Raw genomic sequence first — 21,326 nt, 5'->3', positions numbered from 1 at the left:
GAAGGTAAAAGTTATAGGCCACTTCCCTTCCTATCTAAAAACCCTGTGTGTGTACTAAGAGGAAACAAGCAATGTATGAAGCAGAGGTGTCTGAGCAGGCTGGGAAGAGCAGTGTCACACCTCTACAACACTGCTTTCACAGGACCAAGCAGTACACAACAGCAGCTCAGCACTAAAGGAGAAACACACAACACACTAACCTAAGAACAACAACACACACAGCCAGCCCTCCATACTGTAGTCACATGACCCCTTCACACTACAGTCACATGACCCCGTCCACCACCCGGAAGCACAGCCCTACAGCAAGCCAGAGACAGGACCTCAATTTTCTATGTCACGTCACTGAACCTACATTGTAAGTGAAGTGGGAGGGCTGATAAATGTTTGCTTTTGTAATATAACTATACTGAGAAAAGAAAGGTCTGTGCATGGATATATGGTACATTATACGCAATAGCTATAACACTGTCAGTGGAATATGGTGTTTTTTTTTTTAATTGCCGAAGACTACAGAGGGATAAATGCGTGCAAGAAGATTAGGGAAGGCAGAGAGGTAAACCTAAAAGTTGTTTTGGAAGAGAACACATGTGAGCTGCTGAGAGGTAAGAGAGACAGTACACACACACACATATATATATATATATATATATATATATTATCATAATGTTATGGCTGATAGGTGTGTGTGTGTATATATATATATACCTATCAGCCATAACATTATAACCACTGACAGGTACAGTAAATACTATTAGTTATCTCCTTACATGAATGGTATCTGAAAGTGGGTGGCATATAATAGGAGGCAAGTAAACATGTTGTCCACGTAGTTGAAAGCAGAAAAAATGTCCATTGCAGCTTGTTGTGTATGGGGCTGTGTAGAGCGGTCAGAGTGCCCATGCTGACCCGTGTCCACAGCCAAAAGCGCCTACAATGGGCGTGTGATCATCAGATCTGGACCACAGAGCAATGGTAGAAGGTGGCCTAATCTGATGAATCACATTTTCTTTTACATCATGTGGATGGCCGTATGTGTGTCGCTTACCTGGGGAAGAGAGCAAAGGCTATATCACCAATAAGGATGAGCTCCGGCGTGTTCGCATGGCGCACGTGCCGAGCCCGCCAGGAAGTCGGCACGGCGCAGCGCTAGTCACAGGCAGGGAGACATTTCCCGATCTCTGCAGCCGCACATCGGGAAATGTCTCACTGCTTGTGATTAGCGCTGCCCCGTGCCGACTTCCTGGCGGGCTCGGCACGTGCGCCATGCGAACACGCCGGAGCTCATCCCTAATCACCAATAGTGATGGGCTTGTGCGTGTTCGGGAACCCACCTGCCCAATCCCGCCAGGAAGCTTACACTGCACACCGCTAATCAAAGACAATGAGACATTTCCTGGTCTGCAGCTGCACAGATCGGGAAATGTCTCACTGCCTGTGATTGGCGGTGTGCAGTATCCACTTCCTAACAGGAGCAGGCGGGTGGGATCCCGAACACGCCTGAGCCCATCTCTAGTCACCAACACACCAGGGAACTCCATAAATGGTCCAAAGTCTTAATAAATGATCACATCACAGTAAAGATCGGCGACGTTTCACGGTCACTTAGGACCCCTTCATCAGGATTCGTTCATTCTGGGCTTATCTGGGGACGAGATTGCACCAGGATGCAGTATGGGAAGAAGGAAAGCCTGCAGAGGCATTGTGATGCTTTAGGCAATATTTTGCTGGGGAGCCTTGTATCCTGCCATTCATGTGGATGTTAAAAGATTTGTAAAGGCAGGAGTTTTTTTATCTTAATACATTCTATGCATTAAGATAAAAAACCTTCTGTGTGTAGCAGCCTCCCGCAGCACCCCCTAATTGCTTACCTGAGCCCCATCTCTCTCCGGCGATGTCCATGAGTGTCTTAGCCATCTGGGACTCTCCTCCTGATTAGCTGAGACACAGCAGTAGCGCCATTGGCTCCATCAGCTGTCAATCAAAGTCAGTTAGCCAATCAGCGGGAGGGGGCCGGGCTGGGGCTCCGTGACTGAATGGACAGACGGAGCTGTGACTTGACTTGGGTGCCCCCACAGCAAGCTGTTTGCTGTGGGGGCACTCAACAGGAGGGAGGTGCCAGGAGCAGTGACGAGGGACCCGAGAAGAGGAGGATCCGAGCTGCTCTGTGCAAAACCAACTGCACAGTGGAGGTAAGTATGTCATTTTTTTTTCCTTAAATAACAAACAACGAGACTTTACAATCACTTTAATTGGAACATACCTCCTCCCTAAACATTTTTATTGACCAAATACCCCCATTCATGGACATGGTGATGTAATGATGGCAGCGGGCTCTTTCATAAGGATAATGTGCCATACCACACTGCAAAAAAGATGCAAGAATGGTTTGAGGTGTTAACTTGGCCTCCAGATCTCAATCCATTGAAGATCTGTGGGATGTGTTGAAAAAAACAAGTCCATCTGGCAACTTACAAGATGCTAACTGACAGCTTTGAACCAGGTAGCACAGCATAGCTTCATAGGTCTAGAGGTGTCCATGCCTTGACCAGTCAGGGCTGTCTCTAATTGTCCATAGCTTAGGGTAGAGACGTATGTCATAATCCACCCCCTCACAGGGGAGGGATTTGCACCAACACTTTTAATCTGACTTGGAGCTTCATCAGGGTGTATCAACCCCCCTTCTATTTTATTATATGTTTTTATTGTTGTGTGTGCTCCCCATTGGAGAGACTCTGTGACTACTGTCCCTGGAGCAGGAAATAGGGGAAGCCCTCCCTAAACTGGAATAGAGATTGGCTTATAACCCTGCCAGGGTGCTCTAACCCTTCCCTGTTCAATCCAAAACTAAAACTGAATGCTTTGGCTGGAGTGCTATTTGGTAATAGTATAGAACACTAATGTGGGAATTCCACCAGATTGGAGTAGGCTGATTGCTATGACAACCTCCAGATGTATTTTAGGTATAGTTTGTTTTTGTATTTCAGTGACACATCACAATGGGAAAGAAGAAACCTCAGAAAGACGGCAGACCAAAACAGAAAGAATCCCGGTTTAAGAGGCCCTCTAAAAGTCTAGAGAGCTTTGCCAGTGAAGTCCATGAAGCATTAGATGGTAATGTCTGTTTTTATCCATGTGATGGTGATTTACATGCTTCATATTTTGTGTAATGGGCAGATAAATTCCTTTCAATAACAGTGAGTTCCTTTAAGTCAAGGTTCCATTGAGGGTCAGGAATGCTGAAAAAACGTGCGCATTTCCAACCTGCAAGCAAAACACACGGCTCTTTAGCAGACACGTGAGGGTGCCATTATCTCTCGCTTCACATGTGATCAGCAGGGGTGAGCTCAGGCAGGTTCCTACAAAAGTCCAAACCTACCTGAGCTATCCCTCCAGGAAACTGTCAAAGTGGACGGCCATCCATAGGCAGTGGAGACATTCCCCACCCCACAGCTGTGTGTATACATACCCCTTGTATATGGGTGGAGCGGAGCATGCCTCAGTCCGCCTATGATTGGCTGTCTGCTCTGACAGCTTCCTGGAGGGATGGCTCAGGCGGGTTTGGACTCTTGTTCAAACACACCTGAGCTCATCAGAAGTAAGTAGTATACCGCTCAAGGTAGACACCCCTATGCCCACCATGACTGCATACAATGAGGGTGCTGGCCCTGCAGGCAGCAGAAGGCATAGTGATGAATAAAAATCCGGGTGGCCACACTCCAACGAAATCACCTTTATTTATTCATAAAAATTGTATAAATCAGTCCATACAGCAAACATGACAGAATAAACAGTGCAGCTAACGTGTTTCACATCTACTCTGGTGCTTAGTCATAGCTAGAATGATAAGCTAAAACATGGGTATATATAAACATGAACATTAAAATGCATTTGATTTGATACACCACCATGTAAAGCTAACACAACACACATGGAAGTGGTTGATTAATTAAACAACCAGCCCAAAAGGCAGGACAGCTTTTCTTACCTTTTTATTGTGAAAAGGACCTGGAAACAGATTAAAAAACCTGAACAAATTAAAAACAAAAAAGAGAAAACAGTAAAAACACATAACACCTGAGCTCATCCCTAGTGATCAGTTATACACCAACAGTTCAGTTGAGAGCACAAGCAAATGTGACAATTATCATTCAGGGCATGCCTTGAATGTAACTGGTATGGGAACCCTTTAAATCAATGGGTTTAGTTCCTCTTTAAATTGGACTGTTTAGATCAGTGGTCTCTAAACTGCAGACTGGGGGCCAGGTCTTGCCCTTAGGGCACTTTTTCTCCCACTGACACCTTTTAGGGCACTATTATTCCCATGTTTATACCAGCAATGTGGCCTCATTCCTCCCATTAAAACCAATGATAGGGCACTGTTTATGCCCACTGATCCCGGGGCATTTTCTACTCCTACTGGCCACTGTCCGGCCCCCCTAAAGTCTGAAGGATGGTAAACTGGCCCTTTGCATAGAAAGTCTGGAGACCCCCCCCCCCCCCCCCAAAGAATTCTCATTACTAATCATAAAACTGCTAGCTTCCAACCAACAATAAATTATCAGTTTTGTAGGATTTATTCTTGATAAACCTCTAATAATTGGAACATTTGCCCTCCTTAGATGATAGCTGCCTGACATTCACTGATGTGGACAAGTAGCAAATAAGGATTTATACATTTTCTTTGGCATCAATGATCTATATGTACAGTATTTTCTGTGTCAGGGCTACATGGGGTAGCAATATCAGATGGGGCAGCCTCAAGCCTCATAATGAACTCAGTGATAACTGTGAGATGTTAAGATGGGTTAGAAGATTGATATTTCCGATCTGTAATTCTGTTTTGCCAGTCTTTTTATTCACACATCCAGCCACTCTGCACAGGCAGTCAGGTGATACCCCTGTTTCAGCTTTAATGCTTCTTGTGTCATGTGCATGCTCAATAAACAATGATGATACTACACATTTTAGTCCAATAAGCAGGCAGGTGATAGAGGAAATTTCTTTCCAGAACATTGTATTTACATGTTACGCTTGGTGTTGGACCTTCTATAAGTAATTAATTACATTCTTATTTCTATTCCTTCATTTTTCTTGGAAGCTAGTATCCAGGGAGACGGTGCAGAAGATGATGGAGAGACAAAGGTGAAGTTTCCCTGTCCATTGGCAATGTGGGAATTAGGACATTGTGACCCAAAGAGGTGTACAGGTCGGAAACTGGCACGGAAAGGTCTTGTCAGGAATCTCAGAATAAACCAAAGGTTCAACGGCATCATTCTGAGCCCTATGGGGACAGTGTGTGTCTCTCCTGCTGACAAGTATGTTAATGTGAGACTTTCAATTGTTTTCAGAAATATTTTATTTTTGTCTAATAATCTTTATTTTAATTGACCTCTTGCCCACCACATAATGCATATGTGTGGCAGCAGGGTGGCAGGGCCCTATTGGCCACTTGCTGCACATATGCATCTGGGAACTGAGGTTTCTGTTCTGAGAGCTCGCTCACTGCATGCTTCCAGCACATTGACCGATCTGTCAGACAACTCCTGGTCTCTGTTTTTGATCGGGAGCTGACCAGTCACAGTGATCATGTGATCGGGAAGTCAGTTCCAGCATTAAGACTCACTTAGAGAGAATGGGAAGGGGTTAAAGAACAGTTTAAGTCAAAGAAGTAGATATGCAATTAAATAGACATGATACTAACAATCTTAATTTTTACAGTCTTCCATTTTCCTGTTGCAGTAGTTTTGCAGGGTATCGTGGTATGACTGGCCACTGCTCTCAGTAATTGATATTCAGTGACAGAACTGGTTAGGCACACACCCTCTTTTCCTTTCCGATACAAGCCTGTGTAAGAAAACATGGGATAGGAGGTGTGGTTGTTACTCATCAATGCCAGCACAGAGCACTGGAGTGGGAGGGCAGAAAACATTTAATACTGGAAGAAAGAGCATTTTCATGCACAAATCATATATAAAACAAAATAAAGAACTATAAAGAAATAAAAAGGTGTGAGAATTTGGCTTTAATATACTGTTTGACAACCCTCTACTGCCCATACACAATCTACATTATCAATTAATCAAAGCTTCTGAGTCACAAAATAATCTAGAGAGGGTGACTGGGGACAAAGAGAAGGCAATTTTTTTTAAAATACTTTCCTCAGCTCTGTGTATACAAAGGAGCACGGGGGAGCTCCTGGACCATAATGGGGATGGTATTGACACAGCCCCAAATTATCCACAATGGCTCAAAAGTGATATGGTCCAGAAATATTTAGATGGAATAAAGGTGGATAAAGCACTTGGACCAGATGGCATACACCCACGGATCCTAAAAGAATTGAGCTCTGCCATTTCAAAGCCATTGTTTACAATTTCTAGGGACTTGTTAATGACTGGAATAGTACCACTGGATTGGCGTAAGGTGCCTATATTTAAAAAGGGAACCAAGTTACTATAGACCTGCTAGTTTAACTTCTATAGTCGGGAAGATACTGGAGAGTTTAATAAAAGACCACATAGATAAGTTCTTGCTGGAAAAAATATTTTAAGCAACAGACAGCATGGATTCATGGAAGACAGAAGTTGTCAGACAAATCTGATTTCTTATTTATTGGGTTTACAGAATTTGGTCTTATTGTTGAAAATGAAAGTCTAGGGCCAGGACATTACTTACACATGTTCTTATTTCTGGACACTCCTCAGTGATCATACTAGTGCTTGAAACATTCACATTGAAAATTATCTGCAACTCAACCTATAGTGTCTGTGAACAACAATGATTTCTTTGACAATAATGCATAATATGTCATTCTAAATATCTACCAGCAATGTCAGTCTCCACCCTCACATTTCTTTGTTGTAACTTGTTCATTCTGTGTTTTCCTCAGACAAATAGTTGCAGATTGTGGTGTAGCTGTTATTGACTGCTCCTGGGCTAAGCTGGATGACACACCATTCTCTAAGATGAAAGGAAGCCATCCTCGGTTGTTGCCATACCTGGTTGCTGCAAACCCGGTCAACTATGGGAGGCCCTGCAAACTGTCTTGCGTGGAAGCCTATGCTGCGACATTCTGTATTGTTGGTAAATGCATTTTGAAGCCTAAAAAAATTATATTGGTGTCTAGCCTTTTAGAATATATATATATATATATATATAGATATATATATATATATATATATATATATATATATATATATATATATATATATATATATATATATATATATATTTTGTCGATGAAAGCATTTGCTGATCTCATCTAAAAAATCACATATAATACAGCTGGACTAGCACTTTTTTATGAAAATGTTATCCCTATATTAATGAATTACCTTCTTAGGGGCCTACATTTCTGTGGAAGAATTGGCTTCTGCAAAGTGGTAATACTGCAACTGGTTTAAAGAATAAGTTCACCTTTGGAACATGTTAAATGTTCCATCCATTTTGAGGGTAGAACATGTAACATGTTACAGCATCTGCAGCCTCGGTCCCCCCTGGTTACAGTGGGCAGGGGATCCTTTTCTTGCACCCTCTGTCACAATTTAAAAATTGTGCGGTTGCATCATTCATTCACAGTTTCTTGTGAATGAATGCCTACGAATACCGGCTGACGTTTTGTAGTTCTCAATGAATTACGAAGGCGTTGGTGAGCGCTCTGGTAGTCCATTGATCTTCCTGTTCTCAGGTAGATGCCTGTAGGAGGTATAAGCAGACAGTTGTGCTAAGAGTCTGTAGGAGCCTGAGATTGCACCTGCGATTTGCTGATCACGGGTGCAATGCTCTGCAGGCACCTTTAAACTGTGGCAGACCCCCTGGGGACCACCAACATTTTCTTGTGGTCCACAGGCCACTGCTTGGCGACCGCTGCTCTACATGTTCTGTAAGGCTAGGTTCACACCTATGCAAATTGGATGCCGGTTTCCCCGCATCCAATTCGCATAGCAGGCGATTGTGACCTGCTCTCTATGGAGCTGGTTCACATATCTCCGGGGTGGCTGCGGAGCGTCTTTTGCTCCGTTTCAGGGCTGAATTCAGACAAAGATTCTGCCCTGATTTGTCCCTGAAACAGAGAACAGGGACACACAGCGTTGCTGTGCGATCCGCGGTCGGTTTAGGTGTGAACCCAGCCTCAATGAAATGTTACTGGGAATGAGAGATTAGGAGGTTTCCATGGCTGCATTGTTCTTACATTGGCTTCTGCACACAGTGACCACAGACATTGTTGCCTTGCTGCCATGCATGGGCTGTCAATAGGGAAAATGCGTGGTAGATGTGAGTTTAAATCAGATCCACAGTAAGAGCCACACAGCAAGATAGACATTCCTGTAGCTGACTTTATAACCTATCTGGATGTAATACTTTGGCATTTGAATGCCCTAATTTGTCCACCAGATAATTATGTAGTTTAAACAGAAATTTCCTAATGGTATGAAATAAATATCATGACTGGTTAGTTTTGAAAAGCTTTGATTGTAATCGGCAGACATTCAGATGTATGTGACAAGGCATAGAGCCTTATAGCAACCGATCAGCTTAACTGCTCCAAGCCAATGAAAGGTGAAATCTTGTTAGTTGCTAAGAAAAGTGCATCATTGTTCACTGAGCTGCCTAATCTAATAAGATACATTGATTTTATATGAAATTTAGGATTTTCCAATAACATTTTAGAAGTTTTGCCCAAGGTTGATCTTTTCATCATTGTATGACATATAACATATGCTGTGTGATCATTTCATATTTTTAAAGTGTCAATCCACTCAAAATCAATATTTCAGTTGGGCAGATGGTGGGGGGCTTAAATCACATTTTTATTTCATACATCTCTAAGCGGTGACATTTATGCTTCCGACTTCTGATCTTGCTGCAGTGATGAATGCCAGGATGAGAAATGATCAGCAGCTGCCTTCCCTTACCTGAGTGTAAGAAAGGACGCATACATTGAAATCATTTTCTCTCTTTAGGATTTCCAGATTTGGCCACGATTCTGTTGAGGAAATTTAAATGGGGGAAAGTGTTCCTTGAGCTGAATAAAGATCTGCTGGAGAAGTACAGTAAATGCCAGAATTTGGAGGAAATTAAGAAGGTGGAAGCAGAGTACCTGGCTGGGGCTCCGGACAAAGATGAAGAAGAAATAGGTTTTTCAGTTTGGTGTCTTACCAAAAAATTTTGTGATATAATATCTGATCCTTGCAAGATAATTATACATACCACAGTGTGTTGCCTTTCATTTTCAATGGCACCTCAGCGCACTAGGGAATAGATTACGGTAAAAAAAAAAGTGCATGTCAGTTTTTATGGATGTTTGGTGTGTTGTTTGCCCATTTATTTGAATAGGCTGCCTTAACACAATGTACATTAATGCCATGCTCCAGGATGCTAATGAATAAATGGGCCCTTAAATCCGGACTATGCAAAGTACCAGGTTTACGTTACAGCATGCACTAAAAAAAGTTAAAGAGGAACTTTAGTCAGAAAATTAAGTCCTGCTAGATCACTTCAGGCTGGCCCCTTTTGCAGGTATATATAAAACATTAAAAATAAGTGTCTATGCTGTTTAAATCCAGTAATACATGGTCTCACCCCACTCTGCATATTCTCAGTTGCTCTCCATTATTAAGCACTGACGAATTTGTAGAGGCTGATCTGCTGACAGCCTTAAAGCGGAATTAAGACCTCCTATCCTTTACAGTCAATGAAGCTGCTTCTGTTTGATCTGCAACTGCCATGGTGCTGCACGTTAGTAGTTATAACTGAAGCCATTTGATGGTTTGACAGTTTGGTTCAGGACACAAACAAATGTGATTCTTACATTCCAGGAATGCCAGGATTGCTAACTGTTTTTTGAAACCGTTAAATCAATGGGTTTAGTTCCACTTTATGATTGTTGTTCAGGGGCTCTGGGCTTCAGCAAAATGGCAGCCTCTGGCAAGAAGAAACAGGAGCAATGCTGGAGGCAATTTACAGCACACACTCCTTTATTGTGGCATAAGTATTAACCACTTGACGACCGCCTCACGCCGATTTACGTCGGCAAGGTGGCACGGACAGGCAAAATCACGTACATGTACGTGATTTGCCTTCCGCGGGTGGGGGGTCCGATCGGACCCCCCCCCGGTGCCCGAGGCGGTCGTCTTTTCTCCCACGGCGATCGGAGATGAGGGGGAGGCCATCCGTTCGTGGCCCCCCCCTCGCGATCGCCGCCGGCCAATGAGAACATTCCTTTGCTGCTGTATGCTAAACAGCAGCAAAGGAAATGATGTCATCTCTCCTCGGCTCGGTAATTTCCGTTCCGGCCCGAGGAGAGAAGACAAGTGAGTGAGTGCACAACACACACACACACACAGTAGAACATGCCAGGCACACAAAACACCCCGATCGCCCCCCCGATCCCCCCCAATCACCCCCCCCCCCCCCCCCGTCACAAACTGACACCAGCAGTTTTTTTTTTTTTTTTTTTTTCTGATTACTGTATTGGTGTCAGTTTGTGACAGTTACAGTGTTGGGACAGTTACTGTTACCCCCCTTTAGGTCTAGGATACCCCCCTAACCCCCCCTAATAAAGTTTTAACCCCTTGATCACCCCCCGTCACCAGTGTCGCTAAGCGATAATTTTTCTGATCGCTGTATTAGTGTCGCTGGTGACGCTAGTTAGTGAGGTAAATATTTAGGTTCGCCGTCAGCGTTTTATAGCGACAGGGACCCCCATATACTATCTAATAAATGTTTTAACCCCTTGATTGCCCCCTAGTTAACCCTTTCACCACTGATCACCGTATAACTGTTACGGGTGACGCTGGTTAGTTTGTTTATTTTTTATAGTGTCAGGGCACCCGCCGTTTATTACCGAATAAAGGTTTAGCCCCTGATCGCCCGGCGGTGATATGCGTCGCCCCAGGCAGCGTCAGATTAGCGCCAGTACCGCTAACACCCACACACGCAGCATACGCCTCCCTTAGTGGTATAGTATCTGAACGGATCAATATCTGATCTGATCAGATCTATACTAGCGTCCCCAGCAGTTTAGGGTTCCCAAAAACGCAGTGTTAGTGGGATCAGCCCAGATACCTGCTAGCACCTGCGTTTTGTCCCTCCGCCCGGCCCACCCAAGTGCAGTATCGATCGATCACTGTCACTTACAAAACACTAAACGCATAACTGCAGCGTTCGCAGAGTCAGGCCTGATCCCTGCGATCGCTAACAGTTTTTTTGGTAGCATTTTGGTGAACTGGCAAGCACCAGCCCCAGGCTGCGCCAGATTAGCGCCAGTACCACTAACACCCACGCACGTACCATACACCTCCCTTAGTGGTATAGTATCTGAACGGATCAATATCTGGTCCGATCAGATCTATACTAGCGTCCCCAGCAGTTTAGGGTTCCCAAAAACGCAGTGTTAGCGGGATCAGCCCAGATACCTGCTAGCACCTGCGTTGTGCCCCTCCGCCCGGCCCAGCCCAGCCCAGTCCACCCAAGTGCAGTATCGATCGATCACTGTCACTTACAAGGCACTAAACGCATAACTGCAGCGTTCGCAGAGTCAGGCCTGATCCCTGCGATCGCTAACAGTTTTTTTGGTAGCATTTTGGTGAACTAGCAAGCACCGGCCCCAGGCAGCGTCAGGTTAGCGCCAGTACCGCTAACACCCACGCATGCAGCATACGCCTCCCTTAGTGGTATAGTATCTGTACGGATCAATATCTGACCCGATCAGATCTATACTAGCGTCCCCAGCAGTTTAGGGTTCCCAAAAACGCAGTGTTAGCGGGATCAGCCCAGATACCTGCTAGCACCTGCGTTTTGCCCCTCCGCCCGGCCCAGCCCAGCCCACCCAAGTGCAGTATCGATCGATCACTGTCACTTACAAAACACTAAACGCATAACTGCAGCGTTTGCAGAGTCAGGCCTGATCCCTGCGATCGCTAACAGTTTTTTTGGAAGCTTTTTATTGAACTGGCAAGCACCAGCGGCCTAGTACACTCCGGTCGTAGTCAAACCAGCGCTGCAGTAACACTTGGTGACGTGGCGAGTCCCATAAGTGCAGTTCAAGCTGGTGAGGTGGCAAGCACAAGTAGTGTCCCGCTGCCACCAAAAAGACAAACACAGGCCCGTCATGCCCATAGTGCCCTTCCTGCTGCATTCGCCAATCCTAATTGGGAACACACCGCTTCTGCAGCGCCCGTACTTCCCCCATTCACATCCCCAACCAAATGCAGTCGGCTGCATGAGAGGCATTTTTATGTCCTCCCGAGTACCCCTACCCAACGAACCCCCCCAAAAAAGATGTCGTGTCTGCAGCAAGCGCGGATATAGGCGTGACACCCGCTATTATTGTCCCTCCTGTCCTGACAATCCTGGTCTTTGCATTGGTGAATGTTTTGAACGCTACCATGCACTAGTTATTAGCGTAGGGTACAGCATTGCACAGACTAGGCACACTTTCACAGGGTCTCCCAAGATGCCATCGCATTTTGAGAGACCCGAACCTGGAACCGGTTACAGTTATAAAAGTTAGTTACAAAAAAAGTGTAAAAAAAAATATATATATATAAAATAAAAAAAATAGTTGTCGTTTTATTGTTCTCTCTCTCTATTCTCTCTCTCTATTGTTCTGCTCTTTTTTTACTGTATTCTATTCTGCAATGTTTTATTGTTATTGTTATTGTTATTATGTTTTATCATGTTTGTTTTTCAGGTATGTAATTATTTATACTTTACTGTTTACTGTGCTTTATTGTTAACCATTGTTAACCATTTTTTTGTCTTCAGGTACGCCATTCACGACTTTGAATGGTTATACCAGAATGATGCCTGCAGGTTTAGGTATCATCTTGGTATCATTCTTTTCAGCCAGCGGTCGGCTTTCATGTAAAAGCAATCCTAGTGGCTAATTAGCCTCTAGACTGCTTTTACAAGCCGTGGGAGGGAATGCCCCTCCCCCACACCGTCTTCAGTGTTTTTCTCTGGCTCTCCTGTCTCAACAGGGAACCTGAGAATGCAGCCGGTGATTCAGCCAGCTGACCATAGAGCTGATCAGAGACCAGAGTGGCTCCAAACATCTCTATGGCCTAAGAAACCGGAAGCTACGATCATTTTATGACTTAGATTTCGCCGGATGTAAATAGCGCCATTGGGAAATTGGGGAAGCATTTTATCACACCGATCTTGGTGTCATCAGATGCTTTGAGGGCAGAGGAGAGATCTAGGGTCTAATAGACCCCAATTTTTTCAAAAAAGAGTACCTGTCACTACCTATTGCTATCATAGGGGATATTTGCATTCCCCGAGATAACAATAAAAATGATTAAAAAAAAAAAAAAATGAAAGGAACAGTTTAAAAATAAGATAAAAAAGCAAAAAAATAATAAAGAAAAAAAAAAAAAAAAAAAAAAAAACACCCCTGTCGCCCCCTGCTCTCGCGCTAAGGCGAACGCAAATGGCGGTCTGTCGTCAAACGTAAACAGCAATTGCACCATGCATGTGAGGTATCACCGCGAAGGTCAGATCGAGGGCAGTAATTTTTGCAGTAGACCTCCTCTGTAAATCTAAAGTGGTAACCTGTAAAGGCTTTTAAAGGCTTTTAAAAATGTATTTATTTTGTTGCCACTGCACGTTTGTGCGCAATTTTAAAGCATGTCATGTTTGGTATCCATGTACTCGGCCTAAGATCATCTTTTTTATTTCATCAAACATTTGGGCAATATAGTGTGTTTTAGTGCATTAAAATTTAAAAAAGTGTGTTTTTTCCCCAAAAAATGCGTTTGAAAAATCGCTGCGCAAATACTGTGTGAAAAAAAAAAATGAAACACCCACCATTTTAATCTGTAGGGCATTTGCTTTAAAAAAATATATAATGTTTGGGGGTTCAAAGTAATTTTTTTGCAAAAAAAAATAACTTTTTCATGTAAACAATGAGTGTCAGAAAGGGCTTTGTCTTCAAGTGGTTAGAAGAGTTGGTGATGTGTGACATAAGCTTCTAAATGTTGTGCATAAAATGCCAGGACAGTTCAAAACCCCCCCAAATGACCCCATTTTGGAAAGTAGACACCCCAAGCTATTTGCTGAGAGGCATGTCGAATCCATGGAATATTTTATATTGCGACACAAGTTGCGGGAAAGAGACAAATTTTTTTTTTTTTTTTTTTTTTTGCACAAAATTGTCACTAAATGATATATTGCTCAAACATGCCATGGGAATATGTGAAATTACACCCCAAAATACATTCTGCTGCTTCTCCTGAGTACGGGGATACCACATGTGTGAGACTTTTTGGGAGCCTAGCCGCGTACGGGACCCCGAAAACCAAGCACCGCCTTCAGGCTTTCTAAGGGCGTGAATTTTTGATTTCACTCTTCACTGCCTATCACAGTTTCGGAGGCCATGGAAAGCCCAGGTGGCACAAAACCCCCCCAAATGACCCCATTTTGGAAAGTAGACATCCAAAGCTATTTGCTGAGAGGTATAGTGAGTATTTTGCAGACCTCACTTTTTGTCACAAAGTTTTGAAAATTGAAAAAAGAAAAAAAAAAAAGTTTTTTCTTGTCTTTCTTCATTTTCAAAAACAAATGAGAGCTGCAAAATACTCACCATGCCTCTCAGCAAATAGCTTGGGGTGTCTACTTTTCAAAATGGGGTCATTTGGGGGGGGTTTGTGCCACCTGGGCATTCCATGGCCTCCGAAACTGTGATAGGCAGTGAAGAGTGAAATCAAAAATTTTCACCCTTGGAAATCCTGAAGGCGGTGCTTGGTTTTCGGGGCCCCGTACGCGGCTAGGCTCCCAAAAAGTCCCACACATGTGGTATCCCCATACTCAGGAGAAGCAGCTAAATGTATTTTGGGGTGCAATTCCACATATGCCCATGCCCTGTGTGAGCAATATATCATTTAGTGACAACTTTGTGCAAAAAAAAAAAAAAAAGTGTCACTTTCCCGCAACTTGTGTCAAAATATAAAATATTCCATGGACTCAATATGCCTCTCAGCAAATAGCTTGGGGTGTCTACTTTCCAAAATGGGGTCATTTGGGGGGGGTTTTGTGCCACCTGGGCATTCCATGGCCTCCGAAACTGTGATAGACAGTGAAGAGTGAAATCAAAAATTTACACCCTTAGAAATCCTGAAGGCGGTGCTTGGTTTTCGGGGCCCCGTACGCGGCTAAGCTCCCAAAAAGTCCCACACATGTGGTATCCCCATACTCAGGAGAAGCAGCTGAATGTATTTTGGGGTGCAATTCCACATAGGCCCATGGCCTGTGTGAGCAATATATCATTTAGTGACAACTTTTTGTAAATATTTTTTTTTTTTTTTTTTTTGTCATTATTCAATCACTTGGGACAAAAAAAATAAATATTCAATGGGTTCAACATGCCTCTCAGCAATTTCCTTGGGGTGTCTACTTTCCAAAATGGGGTCATTTGGGGGGGGTTTGTACTGCCCTGCCATTTTAGCACCTCAAGAAATGACATAGGCAGTCATAAACTAAAAGCTGTGTAAATTACAGAAAATGTACCCTAGTTTGTAGACGCTATAACTTTTGCGCAAACCAATAAATATATGCTTATTGACATTTTTTTTACCAAAGACATGTGGCCGAATACATTTTGGCCTAAATGTATGACTAAAATTTAGTTTATTGGATTTTTTTAATAACAAAAAGTAGAAAATATCATTTTTTTTCAAAATTTTCGGTCTTTTTCCGTTTATAGCGCAAAAAATAAAAACTGCAGAGGTGATCAAATACCATCAAAAGAAAGCTCTATTTGTGGGAAGAAAAGGACGCAAATTTCGTTTAGGTACAGCATTGCATGACCGCGCAATTAGCAGTTAAAGCGACGCAGTGCCAAATTGGAAAAAGACCTCTGGTCCTTAGGCAGCATAATGGTCCGGGGCTCAAGTGGTTAATGTGGAATGTATGTTCCTTGCTAAAGAACATTATTTTTTATAAAGTTCTTATGGGTAAATACACCAGAGCTCTGTTATGTGGGAACTGCACAGCCCCAATCCAGTTTTGATTTTGTGATGATCAAAACTTGCACAGGAATTTTCAGCAGATCGGTGGGCTTGGGAAAAGTATGTGTAGACTTCTTGTGGAACCTGGGCAAGTGAACCTGTTGTATTACCTAGTCTGGGCAAAGTGCAGGTTCACTTTAGGGCAACTCCGTTGTACAAAAAATATGCAAAATAAGTAATATTGTGCATACTACTTTCAATTAAATTGTGTTGTTTTCTTATTTGGGTAAAGGCTCCTATGTCCAATTGCAAATATTGATATTTACCCTTAGCCATTGGAGAGCCGTAGACATATAGTACGCATGCTTGAGGATTTATTGGTGCCAAGATCTCTGGACTAGAGGAGCGAGAATAGGGGAAGTATGACATTCCAGGGAATATTTAAAATGTTTCTAAGGCCATTTAAAAAAATGTAATTTATAAACATGTTATACTCACCTGCTCTGTGCAATGGTTTTGCACACAGCAACCTCTATGCTCATCTTCTGGGGTCCCTTGCTGGCCCTCTCGACTCCTCCTCTTCTGTGTCTGCCTCCATATCAAGCCATTTGCTATGGGGGCAGATATACAGGCTCGCTGCCGAGCTGGCTAGACCAGCCCTCTGCTCACAAGATTTGACTGGCAGCAGCAGGAGCCTGTGCCTCCCAGAAATGCAAGTGGCAAAACTTTTTTTTACCATAATGCAGGGAATGCATTAAGGTAAAAAAAAAAAACATTTTGGCTTTAGCACTACTTTAAAGTCGGGCATTAGATTAGAGTTGGATCAGGGGTTAGGGAATTTCATATGGGGATTTATATATATATATATATATATATATATATATATATAGGGTTGCACAAATGTTTGTCACATTCGCACAGCAGTTTACCCCTTAAAGCAGAACTTCAGTCATTTTTTCATCTATTAAATCTTCTGCCCTTGTTACTGTAACTTTGGATAGTAAAACATTTTTTTTTCTGCCAGTAAATACCTTATATAGCCCACTTCCTGTTTCTTGTCTTGTAAAAAGCCTAGGCTTATGGCATCATGCACAATTCTCTCTCACTCTTGTGAGAGTTTGCCAGGAAGGGAGGGGGGGATGAGTCATAAGAGGGCCAGTGAGAGCAGCAGAGCTGGAGGTGTGCCACTGTGTGTCTGTGTAAATCCAGGAAGTGAACAGGCAGCAGCTTCAGCTGCCCACAATAAAAATGGCTGAAGCCAGACTCAGTGGAGGGAGATTACTGCAGCATATTTGGCAAATAAAGAATCACAGTATATATAAAATAATATGCAAAGTGGTTGGAGGGAAGTTTCAGAGTGGCAAAGATGTTTTTATTACAATATATGTGAGCAGACTGCAGTCCCTCTTTAATGTTTCAGAGTTTAGATCAAAGGTTAACTTTTAGTGAAAGTGTTAGGGTACAGGGGTACTAACCCCCAATGTTTTCTACTTGCCAGCTCTGAATGTGATCATATGGGGCAATGGTTGGGTAGCCTATCATCAGTTGTGCCCGTTAGATTCCTGACTATCCTTGGTGTATGCTTGTTCATATCAGTCACTCAGTATTAAAGCCAAGGACAAACAGTCATCTAGTATTTACAGAAGAAGCCCATGCAATACTGTCATGGCGGGGTCCTTTAACTACATTATACTATGTTTGAATTCTTTTTTCCATCTTATTTTGGCATAATGACAGTTGCACTCACCTTTAGGTGTTTAATATTGTAGTACACTTACCATAAAACCTGTAAGGGAAGGAATGGAAGATCGCAGGAAGGGGGAGGTTTCATAGCCTCACTGATCTGCGAAACTCTGAACATTGCATACTTGTTTACTTCTACAGCATAATACAGTGGTTGTAGGTTACTGTAGATCAGATCTGTCCATTTCCAGCAGAGGCCACTGTGCTGAAAGTGCATGTTGGAAGACTTATTGTATACATAAAGTAGTCTATAATTTAGACATGAAAAAAACAAACAAAAAATATGGGTAAATTTAACTGTCAAAGCCCTACCTTTAAAAATGTGTGCACAAATAAAAAAATGAGTTGGATACATCAGACCACTAGACATCGGGGTTGATTTACTAAAACTGGAGAGTGCAAAATGTGGTGCAGCTGTGCTTAGTATCTGCTTCTATCTTCAGCTTGTTCAAGTAGAACTATAGGCAAACTTTTTTTATTGGATAGAGTAAGGGAGGGTTATAACCCCTGTCAATTTGTTTTTTCACCATCTGTGTCCCTTTTGCAGAGATTTCCCTCCACTTCCTGTCCCCTATCCAAACACGTAAGTGAGAGCAAATCCATGCAAATTAAAGGAATTCCTTGGGGACCCACAGGTCACCAGAACTAGTGTCATCATTGGAAGATTTCCCCTCTATTACTTTTCTGGGGACAACTCAAAACTTGGGATTTTCTTTTACTTTCACTTTCAATAAAAATGGTAAACAGGACAAATCTAGAGAGGGTGAATCTCCTAAATGGGGGGGCAGACTGCAATAAAAACTGACAGGGGTTCTAATCCCTCTCCACTCTATCCAAATCTAAAAAAAAAAAGTTTTGCCTTTTACGTTTCTATGCAGAGCTGCAACAGATTTTGCACTCTCTAGTTTTAGTAAATCAACCCCATTGACTCTCCCGAACTTCAGGTCCATCATCATATTCCATTTCTTCCCTATTGTTTTCTCATAGGAACAAATACAGAATTCATTGCTAGGCACGTGGTCACAAAAGTCAAAACGAACAGTAATGGGTAGTGTGTGGGTTGTTAGCATACATTGCTGTCCATCCAATACGTAATTAGAATGATTGAGTAAAGCATGGAAGAGCACAAAGTTGTTTTAAGAGCAGTAGCTCATAGAAGCCTATCAGCATTCACCATGCAATAATCTAGAGCCGTTGTTCATTTAGTGTACTATCCGTAGCTGATGCCCTACCCCATGCTAAATATGATTCTCACAGGTTATAATAACCTGAAGAGCAGCTCCCCAAATTTTTTTTCTCTGTGTAGCCTGCACAGAATTGCACAACCTCTTTAAAAACTCCCCAGTCCTGCTCTGCATTTCCTACATGTCTGCAGCCTGGGCTCCATATATTACTGTAAGTAATTTGCATATTGCTTTCATAAAAGATTGTATTTGGCATTTCTTGTAGGCAATAGCAATAATCCTGTACTAGTAGTATGTTTTGTACAATCATTTATTGCTGTGTCTGTTCTGTCTTTCAGATCCATTTGATGTTGAATCTGGGCGAGAATTTTCCAACCTGAACAGAGTCATCTGCTCCGGACGGTAATGACATTTTCTATCTCCCTGAGTTGATTTCCCTGCTGCAGCTTCATGTTTTCAAACTCTCCCACAAGGCCCTAACTGCATTACAGATCAAAGCACAAAATTAAAAGATCACTTTTTTGTGGCGATGGCTTTTATTGTTAGTGTAATTCAAAATGAATTCAGGATCTTGTCATTTTGAAATGTTGTGTGTAATGTCCGGTACAGAACAGGGGCAGTGACCTGCTGACACTGCATTATTTTGTTATGAAATGTGAAAAATGTAACAGAAGGTGCTGCAGCTAATGATATTTCTACTGCTTGTTGTCAGGAAATGGTAACAAATCTAGTGGTGAATTCCAGGGCAACACTTAGGTTGTGGATGCAGCTCACATCATGACATCCAGTCATGGTGATTGTAAGGCTAAGTTCACACTGGCATTAAAAGCAGGTGTTTGAGAGGCGTTAAAAAGGCCCCTCAAATGCCTACGCAGATGATACAGTGCTGTTCACAATATCAAAACATGAATCGCTAGCGTCGCGTTGCTTCAAAATTGAAGCCTCATGTCGAGTCAGAAGGTGTTTGAAGCCTTTCAACGCCTCCCATTCAAACCTATGATACCGCTTCGCAAACGCTCTATCAGCGGGGCTTTAAGATTGGTGTATTTACTGTAATGGAATAGCCATTTGTGGAGCCGTTTTAACACGCCTTAACGCTCATCAAACACTTCAAAACTGCCCATAGAGTGTTTGGGAAGCATTTTTAACTCGTAATTAACGCTTGTAAAACGCCAGTCTAACGCCCATACTAAAGCTCATTAACGAGGGTCTAACTCCTGTACTAATGCTTAAGGAGCGTTTGTTAAGCATTAGAAATTTAGTCAAGCGTGAACAAGCCCTAAAGAATAAACCCACTTAAAAGAGGTGTCAGTCTTTGGTGGACACCAGAACTATCTTCTGTCTTCTATTCCAGTAATGATGTCTTCCCTGCCCAAGCTGGAAGTTTCTTTACTAACAGATCACTCCAGCTTTCAAATGGCATTGCAGCCTGAAGATGGCAGTGTATCTGTATTTATTATTGTAATTGACAGATACAATTACATTGTTCAAAAAAATGTTTTGTCCGTTTGTCAGGGTAAAACACCTGAGCAGTGTAATTTGTAAACCTATATACCAAATAAAAGCTCTAAAAACATTATAATTTTTTTTAGGTAGAAGAATTAGTTATAGAGCTATCCCTAAGTTAATCAGCAAATATTTTGCTTTATTTGGTCTGAGCATCCACACAGCAATGACCCCTGGTTATGAAAGGTCAAAGCTCATTATTTAGTGGCAATCCTTTTTTTTGCACAGATCCTTGTCTGTAGAGATCTCCAGATCTCAAAGCTGAAGTTTACAGTTAGCTGTGCTGTTTGAATGTAGGCCGTGCTTTGTCTTTGACTATAGACCACAATTGTTTCCTTTCATAGGGTGATGGAGGATGATGATGATGATGAAGATGAGGAGGAGGAGGAGGAGGAGGAGGAGGAGACAGATGAGGAAGTTAACAACACCGAGGAGGCAAATGATGGCAAAGCAGAGTCCCACTCTGATGAGGAAACTGAAGGTGATGAAGTAGAAGCAGCAGCGGCTAGTAAGCCTGTTATTTGGAAAGGAGTGAAGAAGAGACTGAGAGACTAAGCGATGAGAGTGCTGTAACAATATGAGTGCATAGGTTACAGTAACATTGAGCCTCTTTTCTCAAAAGCTTGTATTTATGTATAGTTTTTGCTACTTCCTATATTAAAATTAAATATATTGGAAAGTTTAAATAGGATTCATTGTAATATATATATTTTTTTACCATGTGTGCATATATTTCTTTGACTGTGAAAGCTGAAACATTTTGGTATTTGTAAAAAAAAATAAGCAAGACTACAAAGTCACTCTGCTTTTCTGGATTGCTTTACTATGGTGTTTCTTAAAAGTTTGTGACATGTACCATTCGAAGTGTATGCTTTCAGCACTTGGCAAGTAAAATTATAGAAAGTATATTTAATCTAGTGTCTTTGGACAGGTGCTAGAG

At 42.4% G+C, this 21,326-nt stretch overlaps 2 protein-coding genes across 6 annotated transcripts in view; one reads left to right on the top strand and one right to left on the bottom strand.

Moving 5' to 3' along the window:
- GNPTG (N-acetylglucosamine-1-phosphate transferase subunit gamma) overlaps nt 1–303 on the bottom strand; it is a 28,536-nt gene extending 28,233 nt beyond the window's left edge. Inside the window, exon 1 of the mRNA XM_073636795.1 lies at nt 201–303. Coding sequence (XP_073492896.1) covers nt 201–234 — 34 coding nt within the window. The 5' untranslated portion in view covers nt 235–303. The remainder of the gene's footprint in view (nt 1–200) is intronic.
- On the top strand, nt 230–21,072 carry TSR3 (TSR3 ribosome maturation factor). Of its 5 annotated transcripts, none has more exons than XM_073636792.1 (7): nt 230–358; nt 2,988–3,114; nt 5,102–5,318; nt 6,893–7,086; nt 8,967–9,140; nt 19,219–19,282; nt 20,731–21,072. In XM_073636792.1, the coding sequence occupies exons 2-7, from the start codon at nt 3,000–3,002 to the stop codon at nt 20,939–20,941; spliced, it is 975 nt and encodes a 324-aa protein (XP_073492893.1). In that variant the 5' UTR covers nt 230–358; nt 2,988–2,999; the 3' UTR covers nt 20,942–21,072. The 5 variants fall into 5 exon arrangements, with proteins under 5 accessions (XP_073492893.1, XP_073492891.1, XP_073492892.1 ...); XM_073636790.1 differs by lacking the exon at nt 230–358 and adding an exon at nt 465–605; XM_073636791.1 differs by lacking the exon at nt 230–358 and adding an exon at nt 478–605 and having other exon boundaries at nt 2,970–3,114.
- The last annotated feature ends 254 nt before the right edge of the window (nt 21,073–21,326 follow it).

Source organism: Aquarana catesbeiana, linkage group LG06, assembly GCF_042186555.1.
Source record: "Aquarana catesbeiana isolate 2022-GZ linkage group LG06, ASM4218655v1, whole genome shotgun sequence".
Classification (NCBI taxonomy): domain Eukaryota; kingdom Metazoa; phylum Chordata; class Amphibia; order Anura; family Ranidae; genus Aquarana; species Aquarana catesbeiana.
Note: the sequence above shows the minus strand (reverse complement) of the source record. Positions and strands in the feature narration are given on the sequence as shown.

Coding starts and splice junctions, on each gene's coding strand:
- TSR3 (XM_073636792.1), top strand. CDS start 3,000: ATGGGAAAGAAGAAACCTCAGAAAGACGGCAGACCAAAACAGAAAGAA. Junction 3,115..5,101: donor AGTCCATGAAGCATTAGATG/GTAATGTCTGTT, acceptor TTTTCTTGGAAG/CTAGTATCCAGGGAGACGGT. Junction 5,319..6,892: donor TGTGTCTCTCCTGCTGACAA/GTATGTTAATGT, acceptor TGTTTTCCTCAG/ACAAATAGTTGCAGATTGTG.